Source organism: Labeo rohita, unplaced genomic scaffold, assembly GCF_022985175.1.
Source record: "Labeo rohita strain BAU-BD-2019 unplaced genomic scaffold, IGBB_LRoh.1.0 scaffold_405, whole genome shotgun sequence".
In the NCBI taxonomy this organism is placed as follows: Eukaryota; Metazoa; Chordata; class Actinopteri; order Cypriniformes; family Cyprinidae; genus Labeo; species Labeo rohita.
This window is the reverse complement of record NW_026129323.1, coordinates 12,081-30,341: the sequence shown is the minus strand read 5'-3', so window position 1 is coordinate 30,341 and position 18,261 is coordinate 12,081. Positions and strand designations below refer to the sequence as shown.

The 18,261-nt window shown below is 42.5% G+C and overlaps 4 gene segments (V, D, J or C); all 4 read left to right on the top strand.

Moving 5' to 3' along the window:
• Positions 1 to 9,532: 9,532 nt before the first annotated feature.
• On the top strand, positions 9,533 to 10,059 carry LOC127160631 (immunoglobulin heavy variable 3-11-like). The segment is given in 2 exon segments: positions 9,533 to 9,621; positions 9,716 to 10,059. Coding segments are annotated over 2 exon segments (354 nt in total).
• Positions 10,060 to 10,518: 459 nt separating this feature from the next.
• LOC127160623 (Ig heavy chain V region 914-like) lies at positions 10,519 to 11,026 on the top strand. The segment is given in 2 exon segments: positions 10,519 to 10,630; positions 10,716 to 11,026. Coding segments are annotated over 2 exon segments (354 nt in total).
• A 920-nt stretch (positions 11,027 to 11,946) lies between these two features.
• LOC127160629 (immunoglobulin heavy variable 3-30-3-like) lies at positions 11,947 to 12,609 on the top strand. The segment is given in 2 exon segments: positions 11,947 to 12,067; positions 12,209 to 12,609. Coding segments are annotated over 2 exon segments (429 nt in total).
• Positions 12,610 to 14,984: 2,375 nt separating this feature from the next.
• LOC127160622 (Ig heavy chain V region 6.96-like) lies at positions 14,985 to 15,453 on the top strand. The segment is given in 2 exon segments: positions 14,985 to 15,067; positions 15,143 to 15,453. Coding segments are annotated over 2 exon segments (360 nt in total).
• The last annotated feature ends 2,808 nt before the right edge of the window (positions 15,454 to 18,261 follow it).

Here is an 18,261-nt window from a genome sequence, read left to right as displayed (position 1 = left end):
TCCTTGAGCAGCGCTTGTTGTGGCTGTGTGGCGTTGTCAGTGTCCTTGTGGGATGTGTCGACCACATGACGACTCTGAGGCTGATTTGAAGTCCTGTGGTCACTCATACTTTGTACAGGTGTGTGTGTGTGTGCCATTCAAGTTGGGTGGACTGGCACACTCTACTGAAGGACGACAGAGTGAAAAATAGATGTTGTCCTTTAGCACTCTTGCACCAAGTTTGTTTGGGTGGAGGCAATCCAGTTTAAACAGTTGTCTATGGCCCCAGAAAAGATTTAAGTTGTCAATGAAGTTGACTCCTTTTAGACTGCAGGTTCTTTGTAGCCATGTATTCAGCCCAAGCAACCTTAAAAATGTTATTATTGTAAGTATTGTTAACAATAATAATTTGATCAGGTTGTGTATTGTTATTTTGTCTCTGACAGGTGTAGAGTGTAATATTGTCCTGACACAGATACTCTATATAACTCTATAGTTCTGCAGCCGGGAAACTCACTTACTCTCACATGTGAGGTGTCTGGATACTCTGCATTACTGATAGGATAATGACTGATAGGAAAGGCTCTGGAGTGGATTGTGCACATATAGGGAGGTAGTGGCATAGTGGCAAAAAAAAAAAAAAAAACTGTCAAAAAAAATGCTGTTAATAAATAATAAATAACAATATATAATAAGTATATTATCACTCATGTACTGATGATACAATTATTTTGGATGAATTATGCCTAACAATCTTTTAATGAGTGGATTGAATAAGTGGATTTTGTTCAGTTCTAACCTATCTAAGCCATAAATACAAGCCATAAAACAAGACGGATGTAAAGTAGATCAGGACTTATGTAATGTTATCACACTATTGAATGAATAAGGCTGTTTTTCGTTCTGTAATGTCTTTGTGATTTCCTGAAAACGGCCTACTCAAACCAAACATGCAAACCCATATGAAAGCATTTTGAGCTCACTGAGATCCAAGTCTGCAATATTGTATTAATTCATAAGTATTTTAGCAAGCTCACTATTTCCTTCTCTTCCACAGATATTCATTGTCAGACATTCACTCAGTCTCAAGATGGTAAAAAAAGACCAGGTGAATCTTTTCGGCTGGTCTGTACTGCCTCTGGATTTACATTTAGCAGCTACTGGGCAGGTGTGGTGAGACAGACACCCGGTAAAGGACTGGAATGGGTTACAACTATTGGCAGATCCAGTAGTCAAATCTACTATTCCCAGTCAGTTCAGGGCAGGTTCACAGTGTCCAGAGATGATTCCAGCAGTCAACTGTACCTACAGATGAACAGCCTCAAGACTGAAGACACTGCTGTGTATTACTGTGCAAGAGAGTCACAGTGAATGAATTCAGTGTCAAAGCAATACAAAAACCACCAACTTTCCGGTTGACTTCATTTATGCTCCAGATGTGCTGTTTCATTTCCAAGAGGTGGTGCTCTTGTCAAGCAGTTTCAAACTGACTCAATGACTGAATGTTTTCTTGACTGAGAAACAATCCAATTTAAAAGTCTGAGGAAACACAAATAAGTCTTAGAGTAATTTCATCTCAAATTATATTCTAACGTTTTTTTTTTGTTTGTTTTTTTTTTTAATAATTGTTTTTATTTTTGTCTGGATTTTTTGTTAAATATCTGTAAATTAACAGCTTTGATCAATGCAATATGTGCCACAGTATACATTTAATTATACATTTAAAGTCAATTAATTTAAGAAGGAAAAAAGTCCATGAGTACATCAAAATAAAAGAATAACAACTTTTGTATAATTAGATTATTTATTTATTTATTTTTTTATAAAATAGGTATCAAGATGAAACAAACAAAATATACAATGAATTTTAATGGCTCAGTTACAAAAAGCAATGACTGTAGTGTCATCTTTTTAATTTAGGGACATTTTCATTTTAGGGTTGTCATTTGAATTTAATTTGTTCACTAAAAATGTATTGATGCAAATCTCCTTCCTTATATAAACAGGTGCTTATGTACACAGTCAAGAGCTCTTTAAGTCCTGCGGTGGAAAGAGTCACAGCTAAGAGAGTACAGACAGACTTCCATCGCCTGTAAGATCACTGGATATTCAGCATCAGGTGGTGGCTACTACACAAACTGGATCAGACATTCAAGTGGAAAACCGATGGAATGGATCGGATATTTCTATACTTCCAGCGGCAATCATGTTGTAGATTCTCTGAAAACAAGATCAGTTTCTCTTCTGAATCCTCCAGCAATGCAGTTATTTTAACAGGGAAAAACTTCAACACTGAGGACACAGCTGTGTATTACTGTGCTCGTGAAACACTGTGCTACAAACTGGCACAGAGAATGTACAAAAACCTGTCTTTCCACTGAACACTTTTTTTTTTTTTTCAATAAAACAAACTGTTATACTGTACGTTGCAGATCTTTTTAATATTAAACATCTTATGACACAATTCCAAAGTCAATACAGCAAAATCAAAGCACACAAAAAAAATAAATAAATAAATAAATAAATAAAACAAATAAAAAAAGAAAGAATTAAAAACAAAAACACTAAATAGCCTTTCTAAAAGTTTTTGTATTAAATTAATTTGCTAAATGTAGCATAACAACCTTGGGTGCACAAGTGACCCCAATACAATAATTTAGATGCCAAAAGAGGGCACCCTTAAATGAAAAACAGACACTAGGTGAGCTGTTTTTTTTTTTTTTTTTTTCTTGTGTTCTTTTTTGAACACACCCACTCTGTGTTTCCACATGCATGAAAAAATACATCAATGCAAACCCAACTGCCATATTTTCTATTTAAACAACTAGTGAGTGTTTGATCTGAAGAGAAGAGACAATGTTCTCCATAAAGTTATTTATGCTCTTGGCAGCTGCACACAGTGAGTGTTTTTATTTTTTAAAAAGGCATTTAGGGGGTTTTATTTAGGCAGTTTTACAGACTTACACTGTACAATGTAAAATCCAATCCTGTTTTGTCAGTATTGTAGTTCATTTGATGTGTAAAGCATTTTTTTTTTTTTTTTTTTTTGTCTCTGTGTTCAGGTGTTTATTCACAGGTTGTGCTCACACAGTCTGAACAGTCAGTAACTGTGTCTCCAGGTGGTTCATACAAACTGACCTGTGCATGTAGTGGATTCACTCTTAGTAGCTATAGGATGCACTGGATCCGTCAGGCACCTGGAAAAGGACTGGAATGGATCTTACACTATTATTCAGACTCTGACAAAGGCTCAGCTCAGTCAGTGCAGGGCAGATTCACAGCATCTAAGGACAGCTCTAATCTCTATCTGCACATGAGTCAGTTAAGGACTGAAGACACTGCAGTGTATTACTGTGCAACAGGCTCACTTTGCTTGTTTTCATACAGCTACCCTTACAAAAACCCAGAAGAGACTGTATTTTAGACTATATTTTAATATATTGTTTTTCTTATTTAATGTAAAATAATAAATGACTCTGATACCATTTTTGTACTGTTTTCCTCATACTTAAACATTTTAATTCAGGTTAAAAACAACAACATCACAGCAGCTATCTGTAATTTTTCTTAAAGGAACAATTCACCTAAAAATGACAATTTGCTGAAACTTTACTGACATCACCCAAGCTGTAGATGATCATCGGCACAAATTCTGAGAAATTTAACTTTACTTAACTTGCTCACCAATAAATCCTTTTCAAAATGAGAGTTCAATCAGCTGATAAAAACATCACAATAGTAAACAACACAACTCCAGTCTACAATTAACGTTTTATGAAATGAAAAGCTGTGTTTGTAATGCGTATAGTAAATTTTCTGCAAATTAAATTTTTGGGTGAACTATTCCTTTAATGATGGACTTCTCACCAGACATTAATAATCCTTGTCAAAACATTGTGCCATTATGTCTTTCCAAACCTATGATTTTCTTTTTTAAAACACAAGAGAAGAGCAGAAGTTAAATGACTATAATAATGATACATGTAATGCAATTTATTTTCCATTTTGGAGTTTGACAGACTTAAACCTCTTTTATTTCATATGGAAAAAAACAGCCAGAATATATACTTTTCTGTTCCACAGAAGAAAGTAAGTCATCATGGGTTTGAAACAGCATGAAAATGAATAATTAATTACATAATGTTTATTTCTTAAAAAAAAAAAAAAAAAAACAAAAAACAAAAAACTGGTAATTATTTATTTTTAATTAAAAGTCAATTAAAAATACCAGACAGATACCAGATACACATCAAACAAATTAATAAATATTAGTGTTCAATATGCTTTCATACATATATATGGATCCATAAAATTCATGTGTACATGACTCAGTAACATGATGCCCCTATTTAAATAAAACATCCCTAACTGAATATTTAATTATTTAAATGTTGAATTATGTAAATTCATCATCCCCTTGAACCCTTAATAATCATTTCTGTATCACTGAACAGCTCAATCATTCAGTACACAAACATGGGACATAAAATATTGGGATTCACGATACTGTTTCTGACTTCTCAATGTATGATTACAGTTCCCCTTCAGGAACTCGAGCTGCGTCCAGAGAACGCTTTGGGAACGCCTTTGGCGGACGACGCTCTGAAAGAATGTGTAATCGAACCAATGAGAAAGCAGGACGTCACGGGCGGGTGACGTCATCGACCAGGAAGTCTTTCAGCGGAGCGCAGCTTCTGTCTTTCAGCGGAGCGCTCTGTGTTTGTGTCTGATATCCTCTGTTTTTTGTGCAAGTTAGCACGCTTTTATTTCGAGGATATGTCTAAGAAATCTGACAAGTCTAAGAGTGGCAATAAGAGCGGGCCGCGTTTCACGCTGTGTTCCCCCTTGTAAGAGATATATTACGAGTGGGGATACACACAGCATGTGCGTGGTCTGCTTGGGAGCGGAGCATGCTATGTCAGCCCTCGAGAGGTGCGGGTGCTCCACTCCCGGAAGGCTCTCTTTGAGGAGGGAGCCTTCACCAGCGTTCCCCAGGGTGTTGGTCCCGCTGCCGTCGAGGCGGAGCGGGCACTGCATTCCTGGGGTTCGCAGCTGGACCTGCTGGAGGGAATGGAGACGGGTGACCCCCTATCTCCTTCCTTACCCGGCAGGTCCGATGCCCGTTCTGAGGGTTCGGAAGCCCGCACTGCGGCTACTTCCTCCCAAGGAGCGGGCTCTCCTCCTGTCTTCTGAGGAGGTTGACTTGGAGAGTGCGATTGAGGAGCCACTCCCTCAATCGCTGCAGTAGCTCTCCGTGCCACCAAAGAGACCGCCCGGGCAGTAGGGCGGTCTATGGCAGCCATGGTGGCCGCGGAGAGACATCTGTGGTTGACCCTGTCCGATATGAAAGAAAAGGACAGGGTCTTCCTTCTGGACGCCCGCTTCAGCCTTCTGGCCTGTTTGGCGACGCAGTAGACTCTGTCGCAGCAGGTACCAGGAGGCTCGCAAACAGGCGGCGGCGTTCCAGAGGTTCCTCCCTCGCCGCTCTCTAGCCCCGACGGCTGCTGGGCGTGAGCAGCCGTCCCCGAGTACCAGCTCCTCGTACCGCCAAGTTCAAAAGCTGAGTGTCGCGACTCGCGCTCCCCCGTCCAGGGACCGAGACCCGCGGCACTCTAGGCCGTGGTCCTCCAAGGCGAGGCCCGACCTGAGGGTCGTGCTTCAGTCTAGGAGGGCCCAGGCCCCAAAGCGGTCCTGACGCCAGACCAGGGCCGCCGAGGGCAGCCCCTACCGGGGAGGAACGAGTCACACCGCATTACACGGTGGCCGTTTCTCCTCGGTGCCCTCGGGAGGTCGATTTGCTGTTCCTGCCAAGGTTACAGGACACAACGGCCTCCGACGAGCTTCTGCCCCGGATTTCTCCGCCCGGGAACGTAGCGGAACCAGCCCGGGAATGTAGCGGAACCCTCGGGGGTCTCTAGAACAGTTAGCTCGGCAGTCTCCTGCCGGTCCGCCGTTACAGGTCTCCGAGCTAGTAGTTCAGTCAAATCCAGAGGCCAGCCTCGAGCGGCTGGTTCCCTTAGTAGACTATTTAGCAGCGTGGAAGCTACTGCCAAATGTGTCTGCATGGGTCCTGCGCACTGTAGAGAAAGGTTATGCTATTCAGTTCGGCGCTCCGCCGCCGCCTTTCGATGGGGTTTTTCCCACTCTGGTGGGCCCCAAGCAGGCTCTGGTCATGGAGCAGGAAGTAGAGACCCTTCTGAGGAAGGAGGCCATCGAGGTGGTCCCTCCTCACGCAAGGGAGTCCGGGTTCTACAGTCGGTACTTCATTGTTCCAAAGAAGGATGGGGGGCTGCGGCCGATCATCGATCTCCGTCGCCTCAATCATTCAGTCATGAAACTGAAATTCAAAATGCTTACAGTCAAGCAAGTAGTGTCACAAATCAGGTCCGAGGACTGGTTTGTGACGATAGACCTGAAAGACGCGTACTTTCATGTTTCCATCCTTCCTCAACACAGGAAGTTCCTGAGGTTCGCTTTCAGGGGCGAAGCTTACCAGTATCGGGTTCTTCCCTTCGGCTTAGCACTCACCCCGCACGTTTACGAAATGCGTAGATGCCGCCCTGGTCCCTCTTCGGCTTCAGGGCATTCGCATATTAAACTACATCGACGACTGGCTGATCCTAGCAGCGTCCGAGACTTTAGCGGCTCGACATCGAGATGTCGTTCTCGCCCACATGGAAACGTTGGGGTTAAGACTAAACGTCAAGAAAAGTGTACTTTCTCCATTACAGAGGACCACTTATCTGGGCGTGGTGTGGGATTCGACCACGATGCAGGCACGTTTGTCCCCTGCTCGTATTGTGTCGATCCTCACCGCAGTCAAGAGAGTCAAGCAGGGCCGGTCACTCACTGTCAAACAGTTTCAACAACTATTGGGTCTGATGGCAGCAGCGTCCAACGTGATACCTTTTGGCCTGCTGTACATGAGACCCCTACAGTGGTGGCTCAAATCAAAAGGGTTCTCCCGAGGGGAAACCCGCTCCGCATGATCAAGGTCACGCGCAGAGGGCTACGTGCCTTAGACATGTGGAAGAAGCCGTGGTTCCTAAATCAGGGCCCGACTTTGGGAGCTCCTTGCCGCCGCGTAACGCTAGCGACAGATGCATCCCTCACTGGGTGGGGGGGCGGTCATGAGTGGTCGCCCCGCCCAAGGTCTGTGGACGGGTCGTCATCTCGATTGGCACATCAATTGCCTCGAGATGCTGGCCGTATTTCTAGCATTGAAGTACTTTCTACCAGACCTCAGAGATCGCCATGTGCTGGTTCGCACCGACAGCACAGCGGTGGTCTATTATATCAACCACCAGGGAGGTCTGCGGTCGCGCCCCTTATACAAGCTGGCGCACCAGATCCTTGTGTGGTCCCAGGACAAACTCCTCTCTCTTCGAGCAGTTCACATTCCTGGGCATTTGAATGTGGGAGCAGACATCCTGTCGAGACAGGGGCCGAGGCCCGGGGAATGGATGCTTCACCCAGAGGTGGTGGAGCAGATATGGGAGATCTTTGGGCGAGCCCAATTAGATCTCTTTGCCACGAGGGAGAATGCACAATGTCCCCTCTGGTTCTCTCTAGTTCATCCAGCTCCCCTGGGGCTGGATGCTATGGTACAGACGTGGCCGAGGCTTCGTCTGTATGCCTTTCCCCGATTGCTCTGCTCCCAGGAGTTCTGGAGAGAGTACGCCGGGACGGGGTCAGCCTACTATTAGTAGCCCCGTACTGGCCGGGCCGAGTATGGTTCTCGGACCTGATATCTCTCCTCAACGGCTCTCCATGGGAGATTCCCGTCAGGAGGGATCTCCTCTCACAAGCAGGGGGCACCATTCTGCACCCCCGTCCGGAGTTGTGGAAGCTGTGGGTGTGGCCCCTGAGGGGGCACAACTCATAGATTCCGGTCTCTCAACTGAGGTTGTGGAGACCATCCTCCAGTCCAGAGCTCCCTCTACGAGGAGACTATATGCCCTGAAGTGGAAGCTTTTCACTTCATGGTGTGAAGAGCGCCAGCAAGACCCAGTTAACTGCCCGGTTGGTACAGTACTGGAGTTTCTGCAGGCTCGTTTCTCCACAGGGTTAGCCCACTCCACCCTGAAGGTTTACGTGGCGGCAATTTCGGCCTACCACGCCCTTCTCGATGGTGTTTCTGTGGGTAAGAACCCACTGGTTATACGTTTCCTCCGTGGTGTACTGAGGCTGAGGCCTCCGACACGACCCCGTGTCCCCACTTGGGATCTGACTGTGGTGCTTGAAGCTCTTTGCAAACCTCCTTTTGAGCCTTTGGAAGAAATCCCGATTCGGTTTCTTACCATTAAGACGGTGCTTCTACTAGCCCTTACTTCCCTCAAGCGGGTTGGGGACCTGCAGGCCCTCTCTGTGGCCCCTTCTCATTTAGAGTTTTCTCCAGGCAATATTAATGCCTTCCTTTACCCTAGACCAGGGTATGTTCCTAAGGTCCCCACCCACCCACCACAGCCGGTTGTGCTCCAGGCCTTTTGTCCTCCTCCCTTCCGGGAGCCTGACCAGCAGAAGCTTAATTGTATGTGCCCGGTACGTGCCCTAGATGCCTATGTCCACAGAGCTGCCCTGTGGCGAAAATCAGAACAGTTGTTCGTCTGCTATGGCCCCCTAAAAAGGGTCTCCTGCTTCAAAAGAGACTTTAAGTAGATGGATTGTGGATGCTATATCTACGGCTTACCAGTCCTCTGACCTCCCCTCACCTTTGGGGGTCAAGGCTCATTCAACGCGCGCTTTGGGCGCCTCTAAGGCCTTTTCTGCAGGTGTCCCAATACAGGACATCTGTAATGCTGCGGGATGGTCCACGCCTCTCACCTTTGTAAGGTTTTACAGCCTTGATGTCCGAGCCACTCCTGGCTCCTCTGTCCTCCTGCCCTAGCTCTTTCACTAGGCAGGGATTTGGAAGTCTGGTGGCGTGGGCAACACAGTGATCATGTTTTATTTTTGCAGATTGTTGGTGTCAAACACTGACTGAGTCTGAGTCTGTAGTCATGAAACCTGGAGAATCCCATAAGTTGACATGTACTGCTTCTGGTTTTGACTTTGCTGGCTACCGGATGAATTGGATCAGACAGAAGTCTGGAAAAGAGCTGGAATGGCTGGCATTGATCAGATATGACAGCCAGTCTATATATTACTCTCAGTCTGTCCAAGGACGGTTCACCATCTCCAGAGACAACAGTAGGAAGCAGGTGTATCTGCAGATGAACAGCCTGAAGAATGAAGACACTGCTGTATATTATTGTGCAAGAGAGACACAGTGACTGATATGACTCCAGTACTATGCAAAAACTGTCAAGACTGAAAACCAGCTAGAAAACATGATTTCTGTAGGTCACTTGAGTCTGTCTAGTTCTGTACCCACTCTTACCAGAACACAAACAAACAAACATATTTATTGATGTCACAGGAGAACAATTTCCATATCAAAAGATGTTACTATTGTCCTAATGAACCTCAATGGTCTCAAGCTCCACTGACTCCACTGATTTTGCTAATTCAAGGTTTCAATGCAAATGAACTGATGTCTGTTTCATATTTAAACACTGTTGAGTGGAGGACTCATCACCAGTTCAGCCTTCATATAAACCATGTTCACTTCATTTCTCTTGCTGTTGCTGGCTGCTGTGTCTTGTAAGTAAATTCCCTGGACAAAACACACTGCTTTCTAAGTGTAAATAAAAATAAATATTCATAATTCTGTTTTAAATGTTGTGTTTATTCACAGGTATTGACTGTCAGGTTGTGCTCACACAGTCTGAACAGTCAGTAGTTGTGTCTCCAGGTGGTTCCTACAAACTGACCTGTGCCTGCAGTGGGTTTACTCTTAGTGGCACTCACATGCACTGGATCCGTCAGGCACCTGGAAAAGGACTTGAATGGATTATTTATTATTATTCAGATTCTTATAAGAGCTCAGCTCAGTCAGTGCAGGGCAGATTCACAGCATCTAAGGACAGCTCTAATCTCTATCTGCACATGAATCAGCTGAAGACTGAAGACACTGCAGTGTATTACTGTGCAAGAGAGACACTGTGAAAACACAAATACAGGCAGCTGTTCAAAAACTCATCATGGGAAATGGGGAGGACAAAAGATATAATGGGTTATGCAAGCTGAAAAAGTGGAAGTCTCTGAAGTGATATAAGGCCTGTCTGAAGTGCCATCACAAACACATCTTGTAATCCTTACCCCACAAAATAAGCATGACACTGATACTAATGACATTCATCTGAAAAAAAAGAAAAAGCATAAATCAAGGGCAATGCTGATGATAAACAATTAATATTTTATTATGTTGTCCATATCACAAAACTCCATGAAAAAAATGTACAAAAAGTAAACACTGATGTAGTAATACAACTTTGCTCAGTTATTAAAATATAAGTGAAGATTTCCTCCTTGTCTACTGTAATAATGCTCAGATTACTGCATTAAACTACAGATCTGCAAACCTGCAAAGATGCAAATGATTTTGTGGGAAGGGTCAATGTCACCCAGACTCCTGAAAGACTGTGTTATAAGCTGAACTTTCAGTCAGTGTGTGTGTCCAGTGACTAAAACAGCTGCAGTGTAACCTATCACTGTTTTACTGTGGTAATGGAGATGCTACTGTATGGACTCATACTGATGATTATTTCATGTGAGAAACTCCCATTTGTTCTGTATTATTTTTGTAAATTCATTGCTCTAAATCATCTAACATTATTTGTTTCCATGTTTTTCAGCTGTTAGTGGTCAGTCTTTGACCTCCTCAGATTCTGTGGTGAAAAAGCCTGGAGAATCAGTGACTCTGTCCTGCACTGTGTCTGGATTCTCAATGAGCAGCTACTGGATGCACTGGATCCGTCAGAAACCAGGGAAAGGACTGGAGTGGATTGGATTTATTGATACTGGCACTGGCACTGTTTTTGCTCAGTCTCTACAGGGCCAGTTCTCAATCACCAAAGACACCAGTAAAAACATGCTGTATTTGGAGGTGAAAAGCCTGAAGACTGAAGACACAGCTGTTTATTACTGTGCAAGAGATTCACAGTAAGACAAAACACTGCAGGGCTGCACAAAAACTATTTGTAGTTGTGGGAGTGACCCACTCATAAGATTGCATTGAATTACAGGAAAATATAACACTGTAATCTTGTGTTTACAGTCTTAAAGTTTCTGTTCTTCTGTCTGTCCTTAAATTACATCACAAGACTTGTCACAAAATAGTAATTTTGAATTCATTCATGTTGCTTAATAAAGCTAAATTTGAGAGAAATTACTTACAGGCTTGCCTTCAACCCTAGTCTACCATTAAGCACTGGCAACCAGGATGAGCTTTACATGGGTAAACAATAACAACTATTGCTTCAGTAAATGCAGAGATCTAGTTTGATCTGTTGTTTCAAATAAATCATTACTGCATAATGTAAGCGTTTATAATTTTTTATAGGTGTTAAAGTGGAGGAGATTCAATGAATATAATGAATATAATATCAGTGATACAAGATATCAATAAAAAGGATAAACATATAGAATAAATATTTTTACAGAGGTTCATATGAGCACAGAAAAATAAATGTAGGCTACCTTTAGAGGGCACTCTATACAAATCTAGTTCAGTTGTCTCCTTTAAAGAGCCTCTCTGCACTCTGTTCATCTTCAGACACAAAATTAACTTTGCTGCATCAGCTTCCTCTTCTAATAACCAAAGCATTGTAAACTCAAAGCAAAAAAAAAAAAAATAATAATAAATAAATAATGATAAATATAGAACACCAAATGAGTTAAGTGATGTTTTAGCCTTTGTAAAATTTTTTATCAAATGTATCCACTAAATGGCATGTAATGACATCACATGCTCAAGTGACCCATTGTATGAATAATTTAGATGTCAGAAGAGGACACCCTTCCATAAAAAATGATAAAACTGACACTAGGTTTTGAACACACCCACTATGTGTGTCCCCATGCATGAGCAAATATCAATGCAAACTCAACTGCCATATTTCCTATTTAAAACTAAATGAGTGTTTGATCTGAAAAGAAGAGACAATGTTCTCCCTAAAGCTCTTTGTGCTGTTGGCAGCTGTACACAGTGAGTGTTTTTATAATAATAATGATTAAAAAAAAAAAGAGGGGGTTATTTAGGCTGGGAGTTACAATGTAACATCCAATCCTATTTTATCAGTATTGTGATTCATTTGATGTGTAAAACATTTTTTGTCTCTGTGTTCAGGTGTTTATTCACAGGTTGTGCTCACACAGTCTGAACAGTCAGTAACTGTGTCTCCAGGTGGTTCCTACAAACTGACCTGTGCATGTAGTGGATTCACTCTTAGTAGCTATAGGATGCACTGGATCCGTCAGGCACCTGGAAAAGGACTGGAATGGATCTTACACTATTATACAGACTCTGACAAAGGCTCAGCTCAGTCAGTGCAGGGCAGATTCACAGCATCTAAGGACAGCTCTAATCTCTATCTGCACATGAGTCAGTTAAGGACTGAAGACACTGCAGTGTATTACTGTGCAAGAGACACACTTTGCATGTTTTCATACAGCTACCCTTACAAAAACCCAGGAGGGGGAGGAATAAAGATGAAGGGTCAGACTGTATTTTAATTATTGGGGTTTTATAAATGTATTTTATTTTGTTTTATTTAAGTGGCTTATTCATTTACACATTCATTTTCAAATGAATACATTTCTCTGAGACATGTTTGCTGTCTTTCTTATCCTTAAACATGTTCAAGTTATAAAGTCAGATTAAAAACAGCAACATCTCACTTGTCTTATTGATTGCGCTCAAATCAGATGAGCATTAATAATGCCTATAAGATACACTGAAAGCAATTCATTTCATATTAAAGACAGAATTCACCCCAAATTTACAGTTGCTAACACACAAGAACAAGTGTTAAACGCAATACAATACTCAGCAGTGCGTGACAGGAAAACCGGGGTTTAAATAGTGTCTCTGATTGGAAGCAGGTGAAGGCCACAATGGCTGATGGGGAACGTAGTCCGGGGTGCAGTGTAACAGTCAGTAAGATGTAAAATGTCACCGCGACCTCTGGTGTCAGACAGACTGACGTTACAGTGTGGGTTCGTGACAGAGGAAATACAGCTGTAGCTTGACTTGATTTGGGAAGAGCAGCTCGGACTTGACTTGTTACAGGAAACAAAGCTTTAACTTGACTTGACATGGAAAACACAGCTGTGACTTGACACAGGAACGACAGCTGTAATTTGACTTGACTTGGGAGATTCAGCTGTGGCTTTACTTAACACAGGAACAACAGCTGTAACTTGACTTGACTTAGGAAGAGCAGCTCTGACTTGACACAGAAAACACAGCTTTAACTTGACTTGACGCTGGAACAATAGCTGTAACTTGACTTAGGAAGAGCAGCTCTGACTTGACTTGACAAAGGAAACACAGCTTTAACTTGACGCAGGAACAGCAGCTGTAGCTTGACGTGACTCTGGAACAGCAGCTGTAGCATGACTTGACTCGGGAAACACAGCTGCAACTTGACTGGACTCTGGAAACACAGCTGCAACTTCGCTTGGCTCTGATATGGCAGCAGTGACATGACAGAGCTTTGCAGGGTCAAACAGTGGCCAGAGTTCCGATAGGCAGGCAGCGAGGCAGACAAGACGATAAAACAATGCGAAGGTTCAAGGCTCGGATGACTAAGGGACTAGACAAGACAAGAAAACATGACTAACTTGGGGCTCCTTACAGTTGCTAACACACAAGAACAAGTGTTAAATGCAATACAATACTCAGCAGTGCGTGACAGGAAAACCGGGGTTTAAATAGTGTCTCTGATTGGAAGCAGGTGAAGGCCACAATGGCTGATGGGGAACGTAGTCCGGGGTGTAGTGTAACAGTCAGTGAGATGTAAAATGTCACAGCGACCTCTGGTGCCAGACAGACTGACGTTACAGTGTGGGTTCATAAATCTCCACCCTTCTCTCATGCAAACAGAATCACACAGACATAATAAAAGCTCTCTTGGTTTTACAGAGCCATAGCAGAGTGAAAATACAACCAGCATCATGTACTGCATATCAATACTGTTGGTTTTGGCAGAAGATATGGTGGGTTATGCAAGCTGAAAAAAAGGGAAGAGTCTTTAAAGTTATATAAGGCCTGTCTGAATTCCCCCCAAAATAACAAGCAAATCACTGTGTCATTATATCTTTCCAAATTTATATAATTTTCTTTCTTAGAACACAAAAGAGGTGCATGTCTTAATGCCATTAATATTACATTTAATGCTTTTTATTTCATATCTTCGGAGAATGACGGACTCAGATCACTTTCATTTTCTTTATATGGAAAAAAGCCAGAATTTGGAGAAACTGGGAGACTCATTTACCATTTCCTGTAAAATATTTGGCTATGTTCTCAGCGATGGCTCTAGGGCACCTTCCTGGATTAGATGCATGATCCATACTGGTTGTAGAATTACAAGGATTTACTTAAAATAAAAATTCTCTATATCCAGAGATACATCTAGAACAGTGTATCTTAAATGATAAAATCTGCTAATTGAGGACACGGCTGTGTATGATTGTGTTTGGTGTACAAGCACACCAGTTTAATGCTTGTGCAAAAGCCACGTGCACAAATATTTTTGTCTAGTTTGGATACTGAATGCCATGATAAGAACTAAATCATCACAGACTATCTATACAATCGAAAAAAAAAAAAAGATAAAAAGAAAAGAAATAAAAGACCAAAATTGTAAATAATTATTTATGTTTAATTAATAGTCAATGAAAAATACCATACATAGACACCAAATACAAAATAATGGATATAGAAATATAGAAAGATTTGAGTTACTGTACTTTCTATGCCTTGAATGGACCCGTAAAATGAATGTGAGTTACATGATGCCCCTATTTAAATACAAAATATCCCCAACTGAATATTTAGTTATTTAAATATTGGATTATGCAGATTCTTCATCCTCTTGAACCTTCATAATCATTTCTGTATCACTGTACAGCTCAATCATTCAGTACACAATTATGGAGCACAAAATCTTGGGATTCACAGTACTGTTGCTGGCTTCTCAATGTATGATTACAGTTTTTAGTTTCCACTCTGTTTTTATCTGAATTTACACACAGTGATCATGTTTTATTTTTGCAGATTGTTGGTGTCAAACACTGACTGAGTCTGAGTCTGTAGTCATGAAACCTGGAGAATCCCATAAGTTGGCATGTACTGCTTCTGGTTTTAACTTTGCTGGCTCCTGGATGGCTTGGATCAGACAGAAGTCTGGAAAAGAGCTGGAATGGCTGGCATGGATCAAATATGATAGCCAGGAAATGTATTACTCTCAGTCTGTCCAAGGACGGTTCACCATCTCCAGAGACAACAGTAGGGAGCAGGTGTATCTGCAGATGAACAGCCTGAAGAATGAATTTTGCTCATTTTGGGTTTCAATGCAAATGAGCTGATGTCTGTTTCATATTTAAACACTGTTGAGTGGAGGACTCATCACCAGTTCAGTCTTCATATAAACCATGTTCACTTCATTTCTCTTGCTGTTGCTGGCTGCTGTGTCTTTTAAGTAAATTCCCTGGACAAAACAAACTGTTTTCTTAGTGTACATACTATATATTCATGGATTGGGTGTATTGACACTGGCACTGGCACTATTTTTGCTCAGTCTCTACAGGGCCAGTTCTCCATCACCAAAGACACCAGCAAAAACATGCTGTATTTAGAGTTGAAAAGACTGAAGACACAGCTGTTTATTACTGTGCAAGAGATTCACAGTAAGACAAAACACAGCAGTTTTTTTTTTTTTTATTTTGAATTCATGCTAGAATAAAAACATTCACAAATACCAGTTAATTTGAGTCCTATATCATTCCACTGTGACTCTTCACAATCATTAAGTTTAATTTTTCAGCACATTAGTTCATATCGCAGTTAATATCTTTATATATCTACCCCCGGTAGTCAACTCAAATATCTACACTGTCACTTCTTAGTACAACTTAACATTTCAAGTGACTAAACTTATTTGAGTTGACTGAACGTCTCAGGTTACGTATGTAACCCTTGTTCCCTGAGAAGGTCACTATGGGGAACGGTTATACCCACGCTGCCATGCTGAGGGGAGTGCAAGCCAGACACCAAAGGCGAGCACTAAGTACCAGCTCCACCCAAGCAGAGGGAGCTGCCCCAAAAGACGTCCAAGCGGCTGTCAGTGACTTAATCCCTTCGGCCAAAGGCCTGAGCTGCATACCCAAGAACTTACCTGTAAGGACTGGGCTAGAGATGCCTGACCGTAGGGCAGAGCTCAGACTTGGAATCAGAAAAGAGATTCCTTTAAGGTATATAGCCTATAGTCTAGGACAGTAGCCTAGAACTCGGCTCGTCAACAGTGGGTTTACCTACTGCTTTGCATGACCTCGCTCGAGGAGCTGGTCGCGCAGGTCATCAACACCCCGTTCAGAGGTATCAAAGAGATACATAAGTCGAGTGTGGCCCAAGGTTCAATATGGCAAAGCTCAATATTGAGTGGCCTGAATGGGATGCCCCAGAGCAGAGGAAGTAAACTCTCTTAGGACAAGAGGAATCTAAGTTGCTCAACAGGGAACAGCATGCTCACAGGGGACCCTCATACTTTGAGAGGAGCGAAAGAAGGTTGGTTTAACATCCCAGGAGAGACATCACAGGGGCAGAGAAAGAGGCCTAAAGACTTAGGCTGCTGTCTACGGAGCTTCCAGGAGACCAAGGCCTATAAGGCCCTAATGGGTCAGTGCAGCCGCCACAGTCAAAGTGGCGAAAGGCAAAACACATTGGGTGGCAGCAAGCGGCCGATTTATCTGATGAGAATGTCACAAAAGCTCAATCCTAATAACCAAGGTGAGCATTTAGCAGCCGCAGGGTAGATACCTCACCAACAGTGGGAGGACCTGTTCATTCTGCCCAAGAATGGTGTGCTTAAATGACCCTACTTAGTGAGGGAAGCACTGCCATGCTCATCTCCTGACAGGAGAGATACCCTGAAATATAATATGAACACAGAACCCAGCCGAACATACTGCAGCACAAGCCTAAGTGGCTAATAACAAATACCAGTTCTGGTGAGATAAAAGAAAAGGATCATACTCACCACCATAGCTCCCCAGCACGATTCATCCACAGACGTACTAGAAGGGCAGTCTGAAGACTGAGTCCGGAGCATCAGTTAGGCTGTTCTAGAACATAACCCTGCACATCAAGGTCAATGTGCCAGAAGGGGACCAGCTGGGACAAACAGAAAGTGTGCCGTCTACTTACAACCCTAGCAGGGGAGACAGCACTGTCTGGATAAAAGTTCAAGAGACCACTACTTAAAAAACCCTAGAAAGGGGTGCAATAACTGAACTATCAGCAGCTAGTCCCGCATAGCCAGTTCGAAGAACCCGATAAACCCTCCTAAACGCAACCCAGACCACAGAGTGGGACATCTACTTACAACCCTAGCAGGAGAGAAGGCACTATCTAGGCGAGGGCTCAAGGAAATTGCTATTTAAAAGATCCTAGAAAGGAGAGCAGTCATTGAGCTAGCACATAGATATCCTCAGATACCAATGTGTGTAGCAAGGGCTATCAGGTAGAGCTGAATGAAACCACCTGGACTACAGAAAGTAAGCTGTCCAACTAAAATACAAGAGGGGCAACAGCACTGCTAAGCAAGGGCTCAAGGAGACCGCCAACTTAAAACCCTAGGAAGGGGAGCGATAACCGAGCTAGCACATGGTTATCCGCAGATAGCTGGCACTAAAATATAAAAATTTGGTGGAGAACAGTACAGGTGTAATGTAAGACAATTATACACCAGTCTTCCAACAGCTGTCCATATAGACCTAAATATTAACCGCAATTAATCAGCAATACCATATACAACCATAAATTAACATGACAGAACACATGACTATACCAACAGATGTCATTTTTATGGTTTAAAACAGGTACAACCTCTTTAACAGGTAAGAACTGCACACATTCACTCTTTACAGTGTATTTTACAGTCCCTAATCTTACAAATAATTGCAACAGATATATAACATGCATAAAAATATTTTCACTGCTTTCTGTCTTGTCATTACTTATCCTCATGAGTCTTAAGAAAGAACTTTTTTATTTACATGACTCACAAAACCTCTCCTTTGATTTTTTTAATTGAATGTTTTTATCCATAACACTGTTCTAGCGAATATATGACTACAGTCAGATTTTTACGTCAATGCAAATCTCCACCCTTCTGT